This window comes from Barbatula barbatula (genome assembly GCF_947034865.1).
Source record: "Barbatula barbatula genome assembly, chromosome: 2".
Lineage (NCBI taxonomy): Eukaryota > Metazoa > Chordata > Actinopteri > Cypriniformes > Nemacheilidae > Barbatula > Barbatula barbatula.
The window spans coordinates 13534468-13555473 of NC_136767.1; the positions used below are offsets into that span (position 1 = coordinate 13534468).

Here is a 21006-nt window from a genome sequence, read left to right on the forward strand (position 1 = left end):
CCTGGTCAAATACATCAGTTTAAAATTTCTAAATATTATTGATTTATAATTTATGTGCCGGAAAAGAAGATCTTTTTTGTAAGAAAAAGCATTACTAATCTACATGGAAATATTTTTTTCTGTTGTTTGTTTAGCTAAATGGCTTGTAAATGTCATGTTTACAATGATCTTGAAGAAATAGCATACACAGATTGTTAAATAATTGAAGGATTATTTGTAATGTTCTTCTTTGTAAGGAATTGATGGATTAATAAACAAGGGGAAAAATCTAAAGAATGTCTGTTAAAAGAAAAATATCAGAGATGATAGTCAGGTGCAGATTTTACTGTCTGACAGCAAACTTTTGAAAGTGTGTCAGCGGTGTGTATCAAACATGTGGGCAGCATATGGTTTGGCAACATCTTAAAGCTATCTGGCTTCTGTGATGTCTTATAGCTCTCAGCAAGAGCATCTGAGACTTTAAAAGCATGTCTCCAGGCACATTTGTTACATCAAAACAGGAAACAACATAGGTTTGTAAACTTGGGAATGTGCTTTACAAGTCATTTGTGGACCTCAAAGAGTGAAAGTATGACCTTGGTGTTTTGTCCAGACGAACCGTGTTTGCTTGAATATAAAAGTGGCTCTAAAGCATGTAAAGTTTGGCTTAGGAATAATACAAGCCATCTCCAGTCATAAATCCAAGAAAGCACAGCATATATTTCTTCACTTAAAGACGAAATAAGAAGACACGGTGTTCTTTTGAAGAGATTTAACATAATAGCAATAATATATCAAAATCGTGTGATGCCAAGGGCAGTATTTACAGCTACACCCATGAGGTTTTTGAAAAGAACTTTCAGGTATGGTCTCTGACATGTTTCTGCAAATACCAAAACAAGAGAGGAGCCCAAGACTGCTTTATTAAATCCATTCACAGTCTTACCAGAATACTAAACTGCCCAATCTCTTACATTGTCAACCAGTGCTTGTTTACACATGTTTACACCAAACACCAGGATTTTTTCACTGTAAAAATATTTCAGGAATTCACAAATTTACCATAAAAAGTGACAAAATTACAATAATAGACTGCAAGTGGGGTGTTAAATAACATGAAAAACATGTCCTTTTACTTTACAATAAAAAATATGTTATGTTTTTCTTGTGCCATATCTGCCCGAATATAAACCATGTATTTTTGAGGGTTAGACATTTCTGTGTGTAGAGATTCCACCAAACTAGGCCCCAAATTCATTTGGTCTGATATGAAGATTTCAGACTTTGCCACTCATATCCTGTAAACAGGAAACTGAAGTGGAAAGATGGCATTCGCTGCAATTACTCTGTAGAGTCCTGTTTATATAATAAACCCCACACCCATAGACAATACGCTATTATCTATCATCTGTGGTTTGATAACTTCTGTTATCAAACAAAACATTCATTAAACTGTTCTAATTGTTCAAAAATCCTGAAATAACTTCAGATTTCACATCTCATAAATAGTGGCATGCTTCATTTTAATGGGCCAATACCTAAGAGGAAACACATGGGTGTTTTACGCAGGTGTGTTGGCCAAAAGCCATCTTTGGGTTAAATAAGGGGTAAACTTTATAGACTCTACACAAGTGTAGGTAAGTTGTTAAACTTTTTTCACGTAAAGGAAAAAGTGGGAATTTAAACCGAAACGAAAACAGGTTTTGAAAGTGCCAAAGGTACAGAGAAGCAGCGGTAATGTACTGCAAAGAGAGAAGGAGGCAATTGCCACAAAGGTCGTATTTACAGAAAAGAAAGGGCATTATAATGGTGTGTAATACGAGCAAGGTGAGAAGATTTTCAGATATATCTGTAATGGAGTGACAGTCTTAGATGAAGGGGATTTGTAATGCATGTACATGGATTAATTTAAAATAAAATAACTTAGATAAGTGCTGAATAAAAATAACAAATCAAGCATAGATTTACCTCCAGTCATCATCCACAGACATTATTTGTATTGTAAATTATTTGTTTTGCAAATATGAGTTATCAATGTAACTGCATTGTACATATGTTGGTTGTCTTATAGATTTGAGAGACGTCTGTTATAATAGTTACAAATGAGTTATTTAAAAGGACTGACATGTTCTTGCTTGGTAGAGACATTTGCAATACTCAGTTAAAGCTTGTCTTCCATGTTTTAAATTTGTAGAGTATTATATATACCCTGCACACACCCAGATTTTCTTCAGGTATAGCTGTAATACGTTTGAACCTGTATCTGAGAGTACGGGTTCATATTCTCAGAGCAGTCCACACCTGTTGTTTCATAAGGCCTTATGAAAGCGGTTTACATTTGTTTTGTGCAGCTTTTGACAGGCACTTGAGCTTTTGGCATACGTCGAGTTTCATGACAAAGTAAATATATTTGAACCACCATTGCCCAAAGGAGTGCATGAATGTGCACATCCTTAAGATCACAAAAAAACATCAAATTGTTAACAAATCATAATAACCCAAAAACATTTATTAGGAAAACAATCCATTGCATTAGAAGATTCATATCACAGGCACAACATTACAATTATTCAGAAACAGATTATACTATTTATAGACTGTAACAACATTACTATCTGCAGTATGGTTTTCTGAAAAACATACATGTCAAGTGTTCATTCCCAAAAAGCAAAGTGAAAAACTGCATAAATGAAAACAAGAGTACAAAATATTTACAAAGAACTGCTCACCTTACCTAACATGAACATTAAAACATTTGAATTATAATGGAATTTGTATAAAAGCATAAAATACTGTAAATATTGATATATGCTACACTACAATTTTAACTTTTCAAAACAGTGAATTAATATAATTCGTGTTGCAGAAGAAAGACCTTTTTCCTTTAATGGAGGAATCTGTAGGATGTGTGGATCAAGAAAACTGCGAAAGTCAAACTCAAAGAAAGTCAAAAGGATTTGAAATCTAAAGGCTTGCAATGTTTTCAGAAGTCCTTGTGACAGGAGGCATGACAATCAGAATTCAGTTTTTAAAAAAGGAAAGTCTTCTGTGGAATGATGTTGAAACCAGAGACTCTTAAGCACAATGAGCGTGTCAGGAGGGTTGATGGAGATCACGCCAATCCATCCTTGTTGGTGACATCATTGAGCTTGATATTCTCATCCGTACCTTTTATCTTCTTGTCCCTAGATTCTCCCTCAATGTGCCATCCCACCATAAGCTGGTACACAATTACGCCAATGCAGGATCCCAGGAAAGGGGCAAAGATTGGCACCAAAAACCAACAATCCCCGGCACTATTTGCAAACCAGAAGAATCATTTCTAAGTTAGTGCATCAAAATTGCTGTAGAATGGTGCATGATGTAGCCAATTTGTTTATGTTATTGGAGTTCAATTTGCACTTACGTGAAAACTTCAGGGCCCCATCCAGCCATGGCAGTGAAAATACGAGGTCCTAGATCTCTGGCTGGGTTCACTGCATAACCAGAATTGAAACCCATGGAGAGGCCAATGACAAGGACGCTAAATCCAACAGTGAAAGCCTCGAGACCTGGAGGGATCGGGTTGTTGAACGGATCAACAATAGCCAGGATGCAGACAATCAGAGCCGATGTGCCTATCACCTGATGATATGATAATAATATCATTAATAATATAAATAATACAATAATAATAGTATAATAAATTAGCTATATGTGAATAAATGAATATAATTGTAATATGTGTGTTTCTCTGTAGCCTATTCAATGATTTATACTGTATGTTCAATATGGCACTCCTGCTCAGTGAATAAAAATTGCAACTCATAATGTGATCCTTAAAAGCTATACAACAACAAATTGGAATATACTTTTTTAGAATGTGAAAGTGTTTTATGGATTAATAAGAAGAAATGAATAAGCATCAAGATGACTGCATCAATACTGACCTGGTCAGTAAAACCATTTAAAATGGTGAGATGCTTGCTGGGGTAAGTTGCAAAAATCCCTGCAGTGGATTTATTCCCAATTACCAGCAACTCATTTGTTTCACCAGCATAATCATACATGGCATCTAAAACACACAAAAAGAGTGTCAACAAAAGATAGGATAGGAATATTTGTTTTATAAAGAACATTTCTGCTAAATAGCATTACCGTGGTATTCAGCAAAGATAATAGCAGCACCCAGGAATGATCCCAATGTTTGGAATAAGAAATAAACTGGGAACTTTCTCCATTTTTCTCTTCCCAAGAGGCAGAGAGCAAATGTAACAGCTGGATTTATATGACCCCCTGAAGACAAAGAAATAAACAAAGTCATCCACAAAGAATCTTTTATGAAATGCACATCCTGTTTTCATACCCATGCACAATAATGGCTTAGGATGCAATTTTAGAGGAGTTTGTCTACCTGACACCTGGCCGCAGATCAAGATTCCAAGAGTAGCAGCAAACCCAAAAGCGAGATTTACAGTGAGAAAGAGACCATGCGATCCTTCACTTAGTGTGACCTGGGCTACGGCACCACAACCAAACATCTGTAAAGTTTGTGAAAAGAAGGCGTTAATTCTTTTTTGAAAACCCCACATCGTGTTCAGTCTAACAGGTTCACGTGTGTTTAGAAAGAACCGTTCTTCTTCATTGTTTCAAGAATAACATTTGTTTCAGCATGATTTGAAAAGAAAATTTTGTGTTTTTTTACGGCACAGAAACACAGCAGATAGGTCATTTCTGACATGAGAAACTACCAAGGTGCTGTTCAGACTTGCGGCTAAAGTTTTCAATTTAAAGGTCACGTCGGCACCTGAACCCAAATACCAGTGGCATTATGCAATAGTGTTCAGCTTCACCAAAATCATTTAATTACAAGATTTTTGTGACACTAAATCCCAGCAGAGAAATCACATTACACTTAACTCACAATTTATCACCTAAATGTCACCTTGTAGTCACTTTGCATGACAATTTTAAATAAATATTTGATTTATTTTTAACAACGACAACTACTCATGATTATGTTACCTAGTGTCTGTCACTTTGCGCTATTATATATTGTTCCAGGTTCCTGGTCGGGGAAGTCAGTTAACAGGCTATCACCACACTGACCTTAACAGTCAAAGACTGTGTGTTCAAGGGAGCTCTGTGTGGTTTCTTTCTGAGGGAAATTGAATGCCACTTAGCAAACATCACACCTGTTAGTGTATGACTCTGTTATCAAGTATTATCTTTTATAAACCACACACCTCGAAACCAAACTATGAGAGTGCTTCTTAAAACAAATTGTTTTGCTGAAGTGCTTGTAAAATCATATAGAGCATTTTGGAGAAGGGGCTTGGTGTGGTCGTTAATGAGAGTCATGTTTTGTAGCAGTCTTTTGTCTGGACTGTCTGGAACACACCCTTAACATGTTGCAACCCAGTTTTTTTCTTCTTTACTCTCTTGCGTGTGTAACATGTTTAAAAGGCATTCAGTTCTATCTAGAATGTTTGTGTCGTTAATATCTCCATAATATCCCTATCTTACACCAAATATGGTTGTCAAACCTTTTTTACAAGATAAGATACATTTTTAATGTGTAGATTGTGGCAGTAATGTATGTGATGACAAGCATTTGCTTTGAAATGTGCCTGTTGTGTTGAAACAAGCAGATCTGCCTTGAATGGTGCAGGGAATCACAGAGTGTTATGTTATGTATGTTTTTTTAGATTTAGAAACATATATTTATCTACCCTTTGTTCACAGCCATCTGTGCATGACGGCATTTAAAACACATGTCCTTGAGGCATAGCGATTATCCAAAGCGATTTACATTGCATTATCCTATACATTTATACATTGGTATTGTGCAATCCCCTGTGATCAAAACCAAACCTTACGTTGTTAACGCAATACTCTTGCCACTAACCTACAGTATCTCATCAGTAAATTTGGAGAAGTACATTCTTCAACATCTTTCAACATAATACTATTTCAATATTTAATATATTATATGTATAATACACATTATGTGAGATGTAAGCCTGCATTTATGTATCTTAAAGCTATACCACAAACCTGAGCAAATTGGACCTCAGCTTTGATGTTGATTTAAAATCCCAGAAGAGTAATTCATGATTAGGGAAAAATACGTACCACCAGGATTAGAGTTCCCAAGCATTCAGCCAATCCCTGACGCAGCAGCTTGTTGCGGATATGCACAGTCTGCACAATCTTATCCAGAATGGCCTTCTGCCTTCCCATTTTTTCGGCACTGATGTCTTTTCTTGACTGTGTGCAAAAACCTGTATGTCCCTCAAAGTATGTTCATTTGATGGCCAGTCTTCTCCTCTTATAGACATGAAAGTTCTGAAAGGACCAACCCTTCATGCTCAAGCCTGCCCACTCACACACTTCTCCATCTCACGCACACAGAAACATACACACACGCGCGCACATACACTTACACACCTATGCGCCACATTAGCTCTCTTGAACCCTCCCTGTATTATTCACACAACCACACACACACACACCCTCACTCCTCTTTCTTCATGCTGCATTCCTGTGCTGTTCTTCTCTTTTATAAAACAGGTTCCTCAATTTTCTACCCTTCTTTCACGTTGCATTTTGTGAATTGTATTTTTGCAAACCTCTGAAACTTCATCACCCAATAATAAACCATTTAGTGAAAACATGGGGTGTGAAATTGCAGGAGAAGATTAGGCTTATCTCTTTAGGTCTAATGGTATGAGAAGAGTATCGTTTCAAGTTCACATTAAGTACGGATCAGGAATGGGTTTGGTCACTTGCTTAAGTATATGATTCACAACAAATGAGTTAAACAATTATGCTGATTAAGCCTGGAATGAAACGTAATACAACTATCATCTAATTGTTCTCGTTCAATAATAATTATAATTCTATATCCATAAATGTGTTACAAAATAATTCATACCGCAAAATAGCAGAACTGTTTTTGACCACTTCTCGATTTCCATCTTGATACTGTATATGCACAAATGATGTGAATATGTGCGAAATAAAATGTACATACTATATATCTATTTCGCTTTAACTACACGTCTATTGAAAAATCGTGACTGTATTATTATTTTATTCTGATTTAGATGTGTCCTCTTTACAGCAAACCTCAGCGTTAAGAACAGTATAATGGGGGTAAAAAATAGCATCATGGGGTAAAAACTCTAACCCTAACTCTAACCAAGTCCCTCCATATCCCACTGTATATAAAAATATGTTAATTAAAAAAAGTCAGTCAAGCACCATTTGTTCTTATCATCCATCACAGTTTGGGAGTAGCATAAAAACAAACAAAAAAACATCTGATAAATGCACTATAAGAAAGGGAAATATTATACATATTGACTCCCTATGCATTGCTCAAGTGTTTGGTAATTTATTTTCCAATCTGACTCATTTTCTATTAAGGGCCTAAACAAAACTACTCTAACTAGTATTTTTGCTTTTTTCAAAATTACACCTGTAGATGTTTTAAATATTCTTGATCAAATTAGCCCTACCAGCAACGCAGGACCTGATGGGATTGAACCCAGATTCCTCAAAAATGCCTCACGTATTCTCATGTACCCATTGTCTGAACTTTTTAATATGTCTACTCAAACCAGTGAAATGCCTGCTATTTGGAAATACTCTCGTATCATACCAATTTATAAAGATGGGGATATTCTTGATCCACAAAATTATAGACCTATTTCAATAATTAGTCAAAATATTTGAGAAAGTAATTTACAAACAGATATTAATTTTTTTTTTTATATTTGATCTACTTTCCAGTCAGGGTTTAGACCAAATGATTCAACAACAAAGTGCTCCCCTGAAATTGACTAATCGTATATTCTCCATATTTGACAATGGTGATGTTACTGGGGCAATTTTTATTGACCGAAAGAAGGCATTTGTTTTATTTGTCATGGTACGCATGAAACAGAACAGAAGTGCAGACAGCGCTTTACAAAAAGACTCTTTATTTACAAAGGACAAGACACAACTCAAAATCCCTCGAGGGGGAAAAACAGAAACAATAAACATGAGAAAATTTTACTTGACTTAAACTTAACTTAGACGACAGACCAGGGGTTACAAGACAAGATGATGAGGAAGACAAACGATCCAACACAAGACAGCAAACACAAGGGCATTAAATAGGAAAGCAACTAAGAAGGTAATGAGGAAGACAGGTGTAGGGGTGAAATAATAATGGTCTAATGAATAAGGAAACAAGGGGGCAGATCTTAGACACAAGACATGGGGCTGTCATGATCTTGTCAGCCTGAACTAGGAAAACAACTACAAAGAGGACAGGATCATGACAGTACCCCTCCCCCATGATCGCCTCTTGGCGACCCCTAGGGGCAATGTAAAGCAAAAAACAGGTCCCCCAGACAACAATGCACTGTCAATGCACACCCACACAACAGGAACAGGTATGGTAACCCATGGGCAGAAACCCACACTGAAGGGCCACAAACAGGAACAGACTCTGGTGGGGAAACCGGTGGCCTCCACCCTGGAGAGGGGACTCCGACAGCCTTCGGCGCTCGAGAGGGACCCGGTAAGTTGTCTGCTGGGTTCATAATTGGCGGTTTTGCTCTGTCATGAATGTTCACCGGAGAGAAGCCAAATGCAAGGTAGCTGTGCGTGAAAAACTTTATTTAAATAAAAACAAAACCCATGATAGGGAGCAAAACAACATAACGAACATAACTCATATATTTAAACTTGAATCAAAAACTTCCCACAAGGGGGCAAAACACGAGCGAACAGGATAACTAAAATAATTTGTAAACGGCGGAGACAAGACTAAAGAACATTCATGGCATCAAGACAAGGAAATCCAAACTGGCAAGGTAATCCAGCAAGGTATGGCAAACCAACAAGACACAGGCATGAACAAAACGAAACACCACAGGACAGCAAACACAAGGGCATTATATATAGGGAACCAAATCAAGAGGGGATCAGGTGAGGGGCATGAAATCATTAACAATCAATGATGAGGAAACAAAGATGGGACAAAGACGAGACAGGAGGACACATGGCACGTCAAAACCAGCAATGCCATGTGTCTCACACAAAACACGTGGGGACTGCCACAATTATTTATTATTAGATAAGCTTTATTCAGTCGAGTTTTCTCGCAAAGGTGGTTCAATTCTTATTTACATAATAGTAAACAATGTGTGTCTATTCAAGGGAATCACTCTGATTGGTTTATTCAAGAAAGAGGTGTACCAAAGGGCTCTACGTTGGGCCCTGTTCTGTTTTCTAGTTTTATTAATAATCTTTCTGTGACTTTGTCACACTCTTTTGTTCCTCTATACGCTGATGACATCATAACGAGACTTGTGCCATGTATTTAATATTTTCCAACTAGATTCGAATTTGGAGAACTGGCATGAGTGTAATAAACTTTTACTTAATAAAACAAAATCACATCTCATGGTCTTTTGCACAAGGAATATGATAATATTAAAATCTCATGATCTGAATTTGTAATGACAGCACACAGGCAGAGTAGATCAAATTAAATATTAAGAATTTTGATTGGATCCTTAATTAACTTTCAAACCACATATTGACTATATACTTATATACTATATACATTCTTTTACATTCACTGTTCGTAAAAAACGTGCTCTTCAATTGATATTTCCATCATTTTATAATGCAGATATAGTTTATCAGATTGAATCTAAATCTTTAATCTTTTGTCTCTTATTGCTGCTCACAATAGTGTGTGCAGATTTGTTTTTGGATGTCCTTTTATTACAAACCATGGTGTTCTGTATGATACTTTAAAATGGTTTCCATTAAATATTAGAAGACACTTACATTGGTTACAATATTCAAACATCTTAACTATCCCTGCTATCTACAACAGTATATGATGCCTTACACCTCACAATACCAGTTAAGACATTCAACTCTATATTTTTTTTCTACTCCCCTAGTTAGATTGGAATAATTTACCACTACATATATGCTCTTTGACTTCACTTCACAGGTTTAAAAATAGCATTTTTCTTTATTTTAAAACACATTGTAACTGTTTTAAATGATATAATGTTAGTTTACACCTAATTACCGTCTTCTTAGTCTGTTAGTTATTTGTTAATTGTACTTTGTCTATTGTACCTATCAGGACCCCTTTGAAAACGAGATGGTGCATCTCAAGAGGTTTATCCAATAAATATATTTGAATTATCACATTTAAATGCATAGTTCACCCAAAAACTCAATATTAAAAATATTAAAACAATTTCTACTATGGAAATTGATGATGTTCCAGAACTGAAAATGCTCACATTCTTCTAAACATCTTTCTTTGTGTTCAACAGAATGAAGAAATGTTTACAGGTTTGAAACAACCTGTGGGTGAAAAAATGAAGACAGAATTATCTAAGGGATAACTAACTAACTATCCCTTTAAGACCATCATATTATACACACAATCAGCAAACACTATAATGAAAAACACAGACAAAACGTTTTTGTTAAATTAATTAATGGGGCAACACAAGGTTGAGTCAGTAACACAGTTGACTTTAGAGTGCAGACCAATTCAATTGCCTATTGGGTTTTGCTCTTTCTCATTCTCTTACTCTCAATCCATCATCTCTCTTCGACCTCTTAGATTGTTTGCATCCATTGTTGGAATTAACATTGAATACACCACCTATACCTGTTTATAATGTTATGTACAATTGGCTCAGTCTTAGTGTAATTGGTGATATCTGTTGTAGTTGTGTTTAACTTTTGCCACCTTTATTCAGGTGTTTCACCTTGTGAAATCTGTTTTAGTGAGGGAGAATGTGTTTCCAAATCTCAAAGCAGATAAGGTTATGTTTTCCAAATGCATTGTTCGCCATATGGTCTTAACTGCTGTCATTAATAGTTCACAATTAGGCGTTTCCTGAAACCATAGTTCCAATTAACACTGGCCAACTGCATGGCAAACTTGTTTATTTTGAACTACAACACTTCGTGACTAACGTATGGTTAGAAGCATAATTCCCTTTCCTGTTAGTTTGTTAATATGCTTCCTTGCTTTGGTTCTTAGCTGAGTATTTTTGTTCATCATTTCTTAACAGAGGTCCATCATGCAACAAAAAATCTAATTTAAAATACAATATACAGATATATGCCTATTTTTTCATTTATAAAAGTTAAATGTTGTTCACTATACATATGACTTACATGCAACATATGTGCAGATGTTTGAGAGAAATGTCAAAAAGTACTTTGCAAATGTTAAAGTCATTTATTCACATATTTGAGAATATAACAATTTATAATATAAAGTGTCATTTTTAAAAGGTCAGGCTAGAGGAGAACTGATGATAAGGTCGATCACTAGATTTGGGGGCTTAACATTGAAGACACAGGCACCATGTATCTATTCCTCCAAGAATCCATTCCAATGCCTCAGGTACCAGTTTATCCAAAACTTTTTTTTTGAATTGGAGGTAAGTCCTATTCAAACAAAACCAGCAACAGGTTCAATACAAAACAGTTAGATAAATAACTGTATTATTGTGCCAATATATTTAATATTGAAGAGCTTTATTTAAACCATCTGTACTTTAGTACAACTAAATTCTTATTTCATTCATTGATCACAAGAAGGATGAGGTTTTTAGCTTCAGTCTGTAGACCCCTCCTCTCCTACAATATTTATAAATGATGATGATGATGATTAATGCATGATAAATAGCATGGTCACAAGAACCTTACACTGCACTCCTGCAGTTACATTTTGCAAGCCAATTGCAAACGCAAGTGTACATTGACAAGCTGGGGGAAGCTGAATTTAGAGGAAGATTGCATAAAGAAACACTACAGTATGACTAAAAGTGCTTAGTACGCCCTGTGTCAAAGGTAACCTGTCGCTATCAGGCTTGCATTAATCCTATTTCATAAGATGACTCTGAGAAACAATGGAACAGATGTTGTTACTAAACAAGGTTCGTAGAAAGTAGTATTACATGTAAATGCAATTGTTGCAATAACATCAAGTTTTCGATGTCACTTTGAGATTTACAAATAACAGCTATTACTAATGTTTCTGATGCTCAGTCAATCATCACAAGTTCTCCATATTCCACTCTTTTGCACTGCACTGATCATGTGACATAAAACATGAATTGCATTTGTGCATTTTTGTGTGGTTTTAACCAAAGCTACTTCAAACTATTGTTGGTAGAATTTATAGCCAAATATTTCACTAGGTTGCAAATATATGAACATTACGACCCATTGCTCAACGGACGCAACCAATACGAGGGACACACGCAAACCAAGTATCTGGCCTAAAAAAAACTTTATTATTAACAGAAAAAGCTGAAGTTTAACATTAAATTGCAAAGCAAAACAATATTCAAATAAAGTCTACAATATATCTGAAGCAATCAGTAATGTCAGTGCGTAGTGTTAGATGCATGGCTGAGAATGTAATGGGAGGTTGTGTATAAAAATGTATATGCAAAAGAACCGTCCAACACAAAAACCCGCCCCCGAACTTCAAATGAATGTCCTCCCCAAAAGGAATGTCTCCCAAATGACTGTCTTCAAAGCCTCATAGGGAAGGTCTTTTAAGAGGAGCTTGACGACCACAACAGGTGCACATCATTGACTGCTAGTTTGAGCTACTTCTCGTAGGCAACTCCAAAACGAACAGCAGAGGTCCTCGCAATGTATAATACCTCATTCAGTTATCTTATAAAGCCAAAATCTTATAAAGTTCTGATGGGGGAATTCAGGAGAGATGTTGTTTACTGTTTTAAGGTATGGGTTTCGGCAGGGACAGGTCTTAACAGGGCTCACACAGATTCAAACTGTAGTGAAGTCAGACGGGACAGGTGCGGCTTTGACAGTTATGCAACAAACCAAAACTCTTCTGCATAGAGTGTGGGAGATGAAAACTGATAACAAGATTAAATAACTCCAGTACCTGGATACGGAGGATAAACATCATCTTGTAGATGCATCTTTTTGATGATACCCCTTTGCTGCTTTGGAATATTCCAGTAATTCAGCTGTGACAAACATATTGCATAATGTTACAAACAACACAGACACAACAGTATCAGGTTGAATGCATTTAGTCATAGAGTCATGTATTTGCTAACTAAACGGAAGAAAATGCATGTTTTGCAGTTATGTTCCAACCTTTTAAGTTGTGGTTTAGGAAATACCAGTCAACCTGGAAACCACAAGTGTGATGATGCAGGAGTCACCGCTCGCTTAGGGAACAGGTAATGTGAGTCCAAAGTTTAAGTAACAAAAAAAAAGATTTACGGTGCCAATAAAAAAGACAGGCCCCAGTGAATGTCCTCAATCTGTTTCTGACATTCTCTAATTATTTCGCCCACATTCCTATTAAAACACATTGTGCACCGTTTTCTTGGCTGTTGTCCATGAGCCTTAGTTATCCCTGAAATGAAATCTAAGGCAGGAAGTTCAGGAAGAACAAGAGATTTAAGCTTGAACACATAATTCTGCATTGGGTTAATGTGTGAGGCTCAACACCAAAGTCTGAACCAGTTCTAAGCATAAGTGCCTATCCTCTCCTTTTCCTTTTCCTGTAACTCCATTGTTTTCCTTCTGTTTTCATGCCTTGTTTGCTGTCCACACTATTCACATACTTTTCAAAGCTTACTTACTAATGGCCTCAGTAGTCCATTAACATTGGAAGACAACATAAGCATTTAGTCTTACATTTTAAAGGGCACTTGTTCGTTATAGAAAGGAAAATAATCGAAATATTGGTTAATAACAAAAACAAAACAACAAAACAGATGTAATGCTAAAGAACACAATTCAAAGTCACTTTTATATAACAAATCTTTTACAGTTATGTTTACACACTAAAACTAGACCTTGAGACACAAACAAAACCTGAAATTCAGGTTTTTCATTCTAGTATGGTTTCGCTCAGTTTACTCCCACGTCTGTCACGGTAGTTAAGTAGAATCTAACGCATCTTGTTGGTTACATCCTGCCTAGTTTTTTTCATCCGCATGCTTCTGTTTATATTATTAATTCCTTGTTGTAGTTGGTAATGTTTGTTTCTCGCTGTTCCATTGAACCTAAAAACTGGCAGGGTAACATTTGTTCTCCCGAAAAATTATTTTATCATACTTTAGCACACATACAGTATCTCTGATGTTCTCTTTATTACATCTACAAACACATTTACTTTCTGAGGACTCTAGATTGAAATTTTAGTGAAATATTTTATTCCAAATACATCTTTTATTGTTTCAAACAGATATTTTACAAGTTTATTATATTGATTATTTAATTAAAATAGTTGATATGTTAGAATTTCAGATTTTATTGTAACCTATCACTCACTCCACACAGAACTTTAGATCACATTGGCAGGGAACTGTAACACTCCCGTCCGTTTCCCTACCTGTTTTTCCATATGGACTTCATTTCTCACGATCCCGCACCTGTTCGTCATCCGTAATCACCTCGTTTCCCGCACCTGTCAGCCATCATTGCCATCACCAAAGACTTTTTATACTCTGTGTTTCTGTTAGTCCCGGGTCGGTAAATGATTGTCGTGTAAAGTCTTGCGTTACGTGTACCAGTGTTTGTTTATTAAAAGATTACCGGTTTTTGGATACCTGGCTTCTCGTCTGTCTCGTCCGGCACGTGAGCCGTGACAGGAACAGGGCCACATCTCGAACAGGGCCACATATACGCTTCTTTCCCAAAAGCGAAGTGTCTGAAGAGCAGTTTGTCGGTTAAGAGCTATTTTTTATTCAAGGGAATTTCAAGGGAACCTGTGGTGTATGTAGATAAAAATAGCTCATTCTAAAGTAATTATACCATAACGCTTCGTTAAATTCTTTTTACACCTCTGAAGACATAGTTATGTATATTTTATTACATTTCTATCAATACATTCAACATTACATTGTAATGTTACATACATTACATTCAACAGTTCCAACAGCAAACACATTACCACGAAAAACAATCTGAAGTGAACATCGTCTACATCGTGCTTTCCATCCTTGGACATCTTTTTTTATATTTTATTACATTTCTATCAATATATCAGGCAAAAAATACACATTGGACCTTTAAAACACTTTTTGGATATACATCTTTTTCAATCAGATGTTATATTCATTGCTCAGTTAAATACGCATGTCAGATTTTATGTAAAATGTTCATTAGCAATAGAATGTGTATAAAAAGTTGACTGTAGAATGTGAATTTCTATGGATGTCAAGATGCAAAAGATGTACATTAGCAGTAGTAACTGTTAATATAAGTGTCTGTGGGATTGTAAACAGATTTTCAGGCAGCATCGTGTGTAGGCAGGTAACAAGATATGGTAAATAGTGAATGCTAAATGGGTAAATCCATGCATGCAAGGAGTCAAGGATATGTAAGAACGAAACTTGGAAGGCAAGAAAGACATCTCACTTCTAGATGAGCACTTTCAACAGTTTTGACAGTATTCAACAGTTCCAACAGCAAACACATTACCACGAAAAACAATCTGAAGTGAACATAGTCAACATCGTCCTATCCATCCTTGGACATCTTTTTTATATTTTATTACATTTCTATCAATATTTCAGGCAAAAAATACACATTGGACCTTTAAAACACTTTTTGGATTAACATCTGATTGAAAAAGATGTATTATTCATTGCTCAGTTAAATACGCATGTCAGATTTTATGTAAAATGTTCATTAGCAATAGAATGTGTATAAAAAGTTGACTGTAGAATGTGAATTTCTATGGATGTCAAGATGCAAAAGATGTACATTAGCAGCAGTAACTGTTAATATAAGTGTCTGTGGGATTGTAAACAGATTTTCAGGCAACATCATGTGTAGGCAGGTAACAAGATTTGGCAACATAGTGAATGCTAAATGGGCAAATCCATGCATGCAAGGAGTCAAGGATATGTAAGAACGAAACTTGGAAGGCAAGAAAGACGTCTACAGATTAATATATAAAATTGAAATTAAATAAAAAGTGTCTATACTACACCAACTCCAACGGTAATGTGATTCAGTGTCACAAATCCCCAGACAAATATGATGCACGACAGATTGGAAAACGTTTTACCAGTTTATTAAATCCAAGTTAAAAAACAGTTGACTGAAGGGTATAATCCACAATAGGGCAAAAACAGACAAAAAACACCTGGAAAACAAAGACAATATATATTTAATATTGTTGTTTGTGATTAACTATTTTCTCAGTTTGAAGAATCAATTAAATGAAAATGAAATTAAATCATTTACAGTCTTTGAGTCGTCTTTTCATATTCACACAGTTAACGTTACTATCAATGCAACAACTGGAAAACTTCACTTACAGTATGACAAGTCCCATGAAAACAAACAAAACACCTGCATTCTGTAAACTTTTAACCCACTTAAGGTGAGTGCAAAAAGTTTCAACAAATCACCTTAAAACATTTACATTTATTCATTTGGCAGACGCTTTTATCCAAAGCGACTTACAAGTATTTTTTTACAGTGGCACATTACTGCAGAGCAATCAGGGGTAAGGTGCCTTGCTCAAGGGCACTTCAGTCATGACCTGCTGGCACTGAGATTTGAACCAGCAACCTTCTGATCACAAGCCCAACACTCTAACCCCCAGGCCACAACTAAGAAATCTAAGTATTCAACAGTTCCAACAGCAAACACTACCACGAAAACAAATCTGAAGTGAACATCGTCTACATCGTTGGACATCTTTGGACATGTTAGGCCAATAGTTAAAACTTCTCATTAATGTTAGAGTACTTCATTCACCAAAATGACCACCATGCTCATGCTGATTGACGTACACTGGATGCCTTAAGGGATCAGGAACAACCAGCTGGCATAATTACATCTGAACAACACTCAGCGATGCATCTGAACATGTCCAATATCTCTAAAAAGTTTGAGAATATTGCTCGGCTGGGCACAGGGTCACTTATTTGCAGTTTCATAATTTCAGCCCAGGTGTAACTATTCACCACTTTCATGACGGATGCTTGTACAGCTAGCTGAACACCAATATCTTCCTGCTTTGTTCCACAAGCTGGCCACAGACATGCATGCACTTCCTCAGAACTGATTCGTCTGAAATCCTTCTCTGTGTCATCTCGTTCAGGTTCTTCCTTAGTAGGTTACCTTGACAGGGCATCTGGATTTGTGTTCAGTTGACCAGACTTATACAATATTTCAAAATGAAACTCTGCCAACTGTGCCACCCAGCTCTGCTCGACCTGTCCCAAGATAGCGCAGAGGATAATGGTCATTCAATACATTGAACTTTGAAAACGGAGAACCAACAGGAGAAATTTTATTTTACAGCCCATTTAAGTGCCAGCAGTTTGAATGCACTGTAATTCTTATCATTCCTCTCTGACCCTCTTAGACCTTTGATCGCAAATGCAATGAGTCTCTCAAAATCCCCCTGCTTTTGGCTTAACACAGCTCCAAGGCCCTGGTGACTGGCATCAGTCGTGAGAATGAAGGGAACACAAAATTAGGGGTAAGCAAGGACAGGTGGGGACATCCGACATTGTTTCAGCTTGATATCCGAAGCTTGGCACTCATTAATCCGGATGAAGGGTTCACTTGCCTTTCTCTTGCTCAGTGGAGCCCATAAGTGTATGCAATGGTTTAGCTATTTGGTAAGAACTGCCTGTAACTGTCTCACTTCTTGGGGACGGGTCTTTCTCTGTGAGCATCCCATCAGTGTTTCATTCCTGTCACCTGCCCTTCACCGTTCCCTTTGGTATTGTCCCTTCTTAGTTTTCCCTATATCTAACCCCAGTTCACTTTGACACGTGTCGGTTCGTTAATTGTATCTTGGTGCTTTGTGCCTGTGCTTGTGCCACCCCGTAGCACATCGTCAAGGTTCCTGTCTTGTCTTGCCTGCCTTTTGGACTTATTATTTATCGTTTTGGGACTTCCTTGTTTTGCCCCCTTTCCCCCAGCAGGAAGTATTTGTTTTTCATCTTGTGCAGAGAAGTTTTTCCCCATCGTGGGTTTTTGTTTCTGTTTATCATAATAAAGTATTTCATCCCGTTTTCACATGGGTTCTGTCTTGCATAATCATGACACCTTGATTCCTTCTGAGAAGATTAAATGACCCATAAATTTCACGTCGGATCTTAGGAGGAAGCATTTGCTTGGTTTCAACTTTAAACCATGCTATCGTAGTTAACTGAGGATGAGCTCTAGTCTTTCACAGTGGCTCTGGATGTCCAGGAAAACACAATGACATCATCGAGGTAAATCAAGAGCACATCAAATGTCAGGTCACCAAGCACCACCCCCATATGGCGCTGCAATGTGGATGGTGTATTGCACAGCCCGAATGGCATGCGTGTCCACTCATACAGTCTAAACGGAGTAGTGAGGGCTGTCTTCACTTGATCTTTTTCACATTCAGCTACCCAGAAATCACCTCCTGTCAGATCTAGGGTGGATAAGGGTTGAGCATTGCCTAGGGCGTCCAGTGATTCTTCTTCTCTTGGAAGTGGGTATGCATCTTTGCACGTGACAAGGTTTAATATCCTGTAGTCAGTTAATATCCTGTCTCTGTTTATTCAGTGGAGCATCACCAGTGGGGATGTCATGCGTCACTGCTTGTGTCTACCCATAGAGTCGGACTAGTAACTAGACGATTGCAAGTTTGATTCTCAGGGCCGGAGGGTAACGACTGAGGTGCCCTTGAGCAAGGCACCTTACCCCTACTTGCTCCCTGGGCTCAGCAGTGATAGCCGCCCACTGCTCTGGGTTTACGTGTTCACGACTTGCTGTGCTCACTACTCTCTGGATGGTTTAAATGCAGAGGTGTCATTTCAGGTTTGGTTCACCAAATCTGACAAATAGGTCACTTTGTTAATCATTGTCACTCTTTCAAAATATATCTTTGTATTTTGTAAATAACCTCTTTAATGTGTGTGTGCTGTGTGGGTGTGAGCCCTTCGTAGTTTACCTGGACAGGTACTGGAAATTCTTCAGACTTCATCAGCTTGGGTGTACGTCAACTGTTTGACATGTTCCATTCCCTCCTCCTCTTCCAACTCCAGCATCTCTTTAGGTAACAACTCACATGGTTTAGACAAGACTAGCACTCTGCATCTTGGGGTAAGTCTCTCACTTGAGTTCATTACAGGGAAAGGAACTTTACTACCCTCTGTTCTTGTAAACATGTTGGCCCCTAGTAGGCCCTTGGGTAGACTTGCTTCCACTGTGGGCTCAACCAGTACTTGGCACTTCACTTTAGGCGGTACTCTACAGCAGCCTTCAAATACTCTTTTGTGATGGTGATGGCCTGCTTTCCACCAACTTTGACGAACCCAATCTTGGCATCTGGACTCAAAGGTTCTGCTTTCTCAACACTGGCAAGCACTCTCCTAATCTTTGCGTCTGGCTGTTGTCTATTCTTGTTGATCTCCTATACACCCTCTCCTGTTATGAACCATGACTTCAGCTGACTGCTGAAATTCATTCCAATGATCTTGGAAAGCCCTCTTATCTCTTTGGCCTCTGGGCTGTTGTCTATCAGCACAAAGATGCAATTCCCTGGGAAAATTTCCCCATGCATTCCTCATCAGCTTGCAAACACCCTAGGACAGGACTATCGAGCCCATTTGCTGCTTTTAGTATGACCCAGCTTCAGTTCTTGCTCCCTGAAGTGCCTTCTGAAGTGTGACTCTGTATTTATGGAGACTTCTGAACCTGTTTCAAGTGAGCAGTCTTTCTTTACACCATTTTAACATCAATTGGATTGCCGGCATACTGGATGAGACCAGAGAGAGTGTATGGCAAGCCATAAGGGCCAAAAAGAATTATGACATGTCCATCACTGTCTTTCACAGGTTGTCTTTTTGGGCAGCTCTGCTCAGCCTTAACCCTACTGTTGCCATGAACTGCCTGATAAAGCTCTTCTTAACAGACAGCAATTCTTTCTTTGGCCTCATGCAGCTTTTTAAGAGTCAATGTAGATGAACCATGTTCTGCATCAGCGTTTACTACTCAGACACAGGTACTGGGTTTCAAATTGCTTGGGCAATTGTGTCTCCTTTTCTTCAGACCATGTGATTGCAGCTTGCATTACCTGAACAAACGTTAGATTTGTGTCAGCTTTAACTCGCCTCTTCATCTCACGCCTGAGAAAATCATCCCGAAGACAGAAAACAAGTTGTTCCTTTAACACACTTTCAACATCGGGTACTCAGTTTGGCTCGCTGCGCTAAACTTTACTCAGTCTCTAAGTCTTTAAGTCTGGTTCCGATTGGCATTTTATCTCTGTATGTCTCCAGAAGGACTTTAAAGATGTTTTCTGCAGAACCTTCCTTGTCACCCAGCATGAACCTCACAGTTGCTTTGGTTTCATCTTTGTGATGCTGCTTTACTAACTCTAGGTGGTCTTCTGCCGGTACCCGGCAGGAATTTCATTGATGAAACACCATTCTTCACTGTTATGTCCCCTGGTTTTGTGGGGGCAGCCACGATTTAAGCTTCAAAACTCTTCCGTAAAATAAAACATTCTCGGACACGACACTGCAGGAATTTACATGTGCAAAATCAGATCACTTTTCAAAATAAAAGGTCTCCAAATATAAAAATATGTATATATATAAATATATATGTATACATAAGACATAAGCTGACAAAAAAAATTGAATCCTGTATAATGTTGGGGTTATATATATATATATATATATATATATATATATATATATATAGCTTATGTCATTTAAGTCATAAAACATCTAAGAAAACTGTTGAAATGATTACATGCCTGTGCAGCATTGAGAGGATTCACGAAGGGCGTCATGAGCCATTGTCGGCATGGGTAATCACTGCCCCAAGCAAGAGGCCACTGTAGATTTCAGTCTCGAAATCTCTCCCGATCTTGCTCTCTGACAAAATCTGGGAGTCACGTGTACTCCCTGGCCACGATGCAATGACATTTCTTATTCTGTACAGATTATCACAAACTAACTGCACATTAACTGTATTTTTTTTCTG

The 21006-nt window shown here is 37.4% G+C and overlaps 1 protein-coding gene across 1 annotated transcript; it reads right to left on the bottom strand.

The window, feature by feature from the left end:
- Positions 1-882: 882 nt before the first annotated feature.
- On the bottom strand, positions 883-6428 carry aqp3a (aquaporin 3a). Its single transcript, XM_079475746.1, has 6 exons — positions 6094-6428; positions 4373-4499; positions 4117-4254; positions 3909-4033; positions 3386-3603; positions 883-3275 (listed from the first exon to the last, which is right to left on the bottom strand). The coding sequence occupies exons 1-6, from the start codon at positions 6199-6201 to the stop codon at positions 3092-3094; spliced, it is 900 nt and encodes a 299-aa protein (XP_079331872.1). The 5' UTR covers positions 6202-6428; the 3' UTR covers positions 883-3091.
- Between the last annotated feature and the right edge of the window lie 14578 nt (positions 6429-21006).

Bases quoted from the DNA above. Each gene is read 5' to 3' on its own strand.
- aqp3a (XM_079475746.1), bottom strand. From the start codon at position 6,201: ATGGGAAGGCAGAAGGCCATTCTGGATAAGATTGTGCAGACTGTGCAT. The intron at 4,255-4,372 runs GTAGACAAACTC...CTTTGTCTTCAG, and splicing joins GATCTGCGGCCAGGTGTCAG to GGGGTCATATAAATCCAGCT. The intron at 3,604-3,908 runs GTCAGTATTGAT...TCATATCATCAG, and splicing joins TAAATGGTTTTACTGACCAG to GTGATAGGCACATCGGCTCT.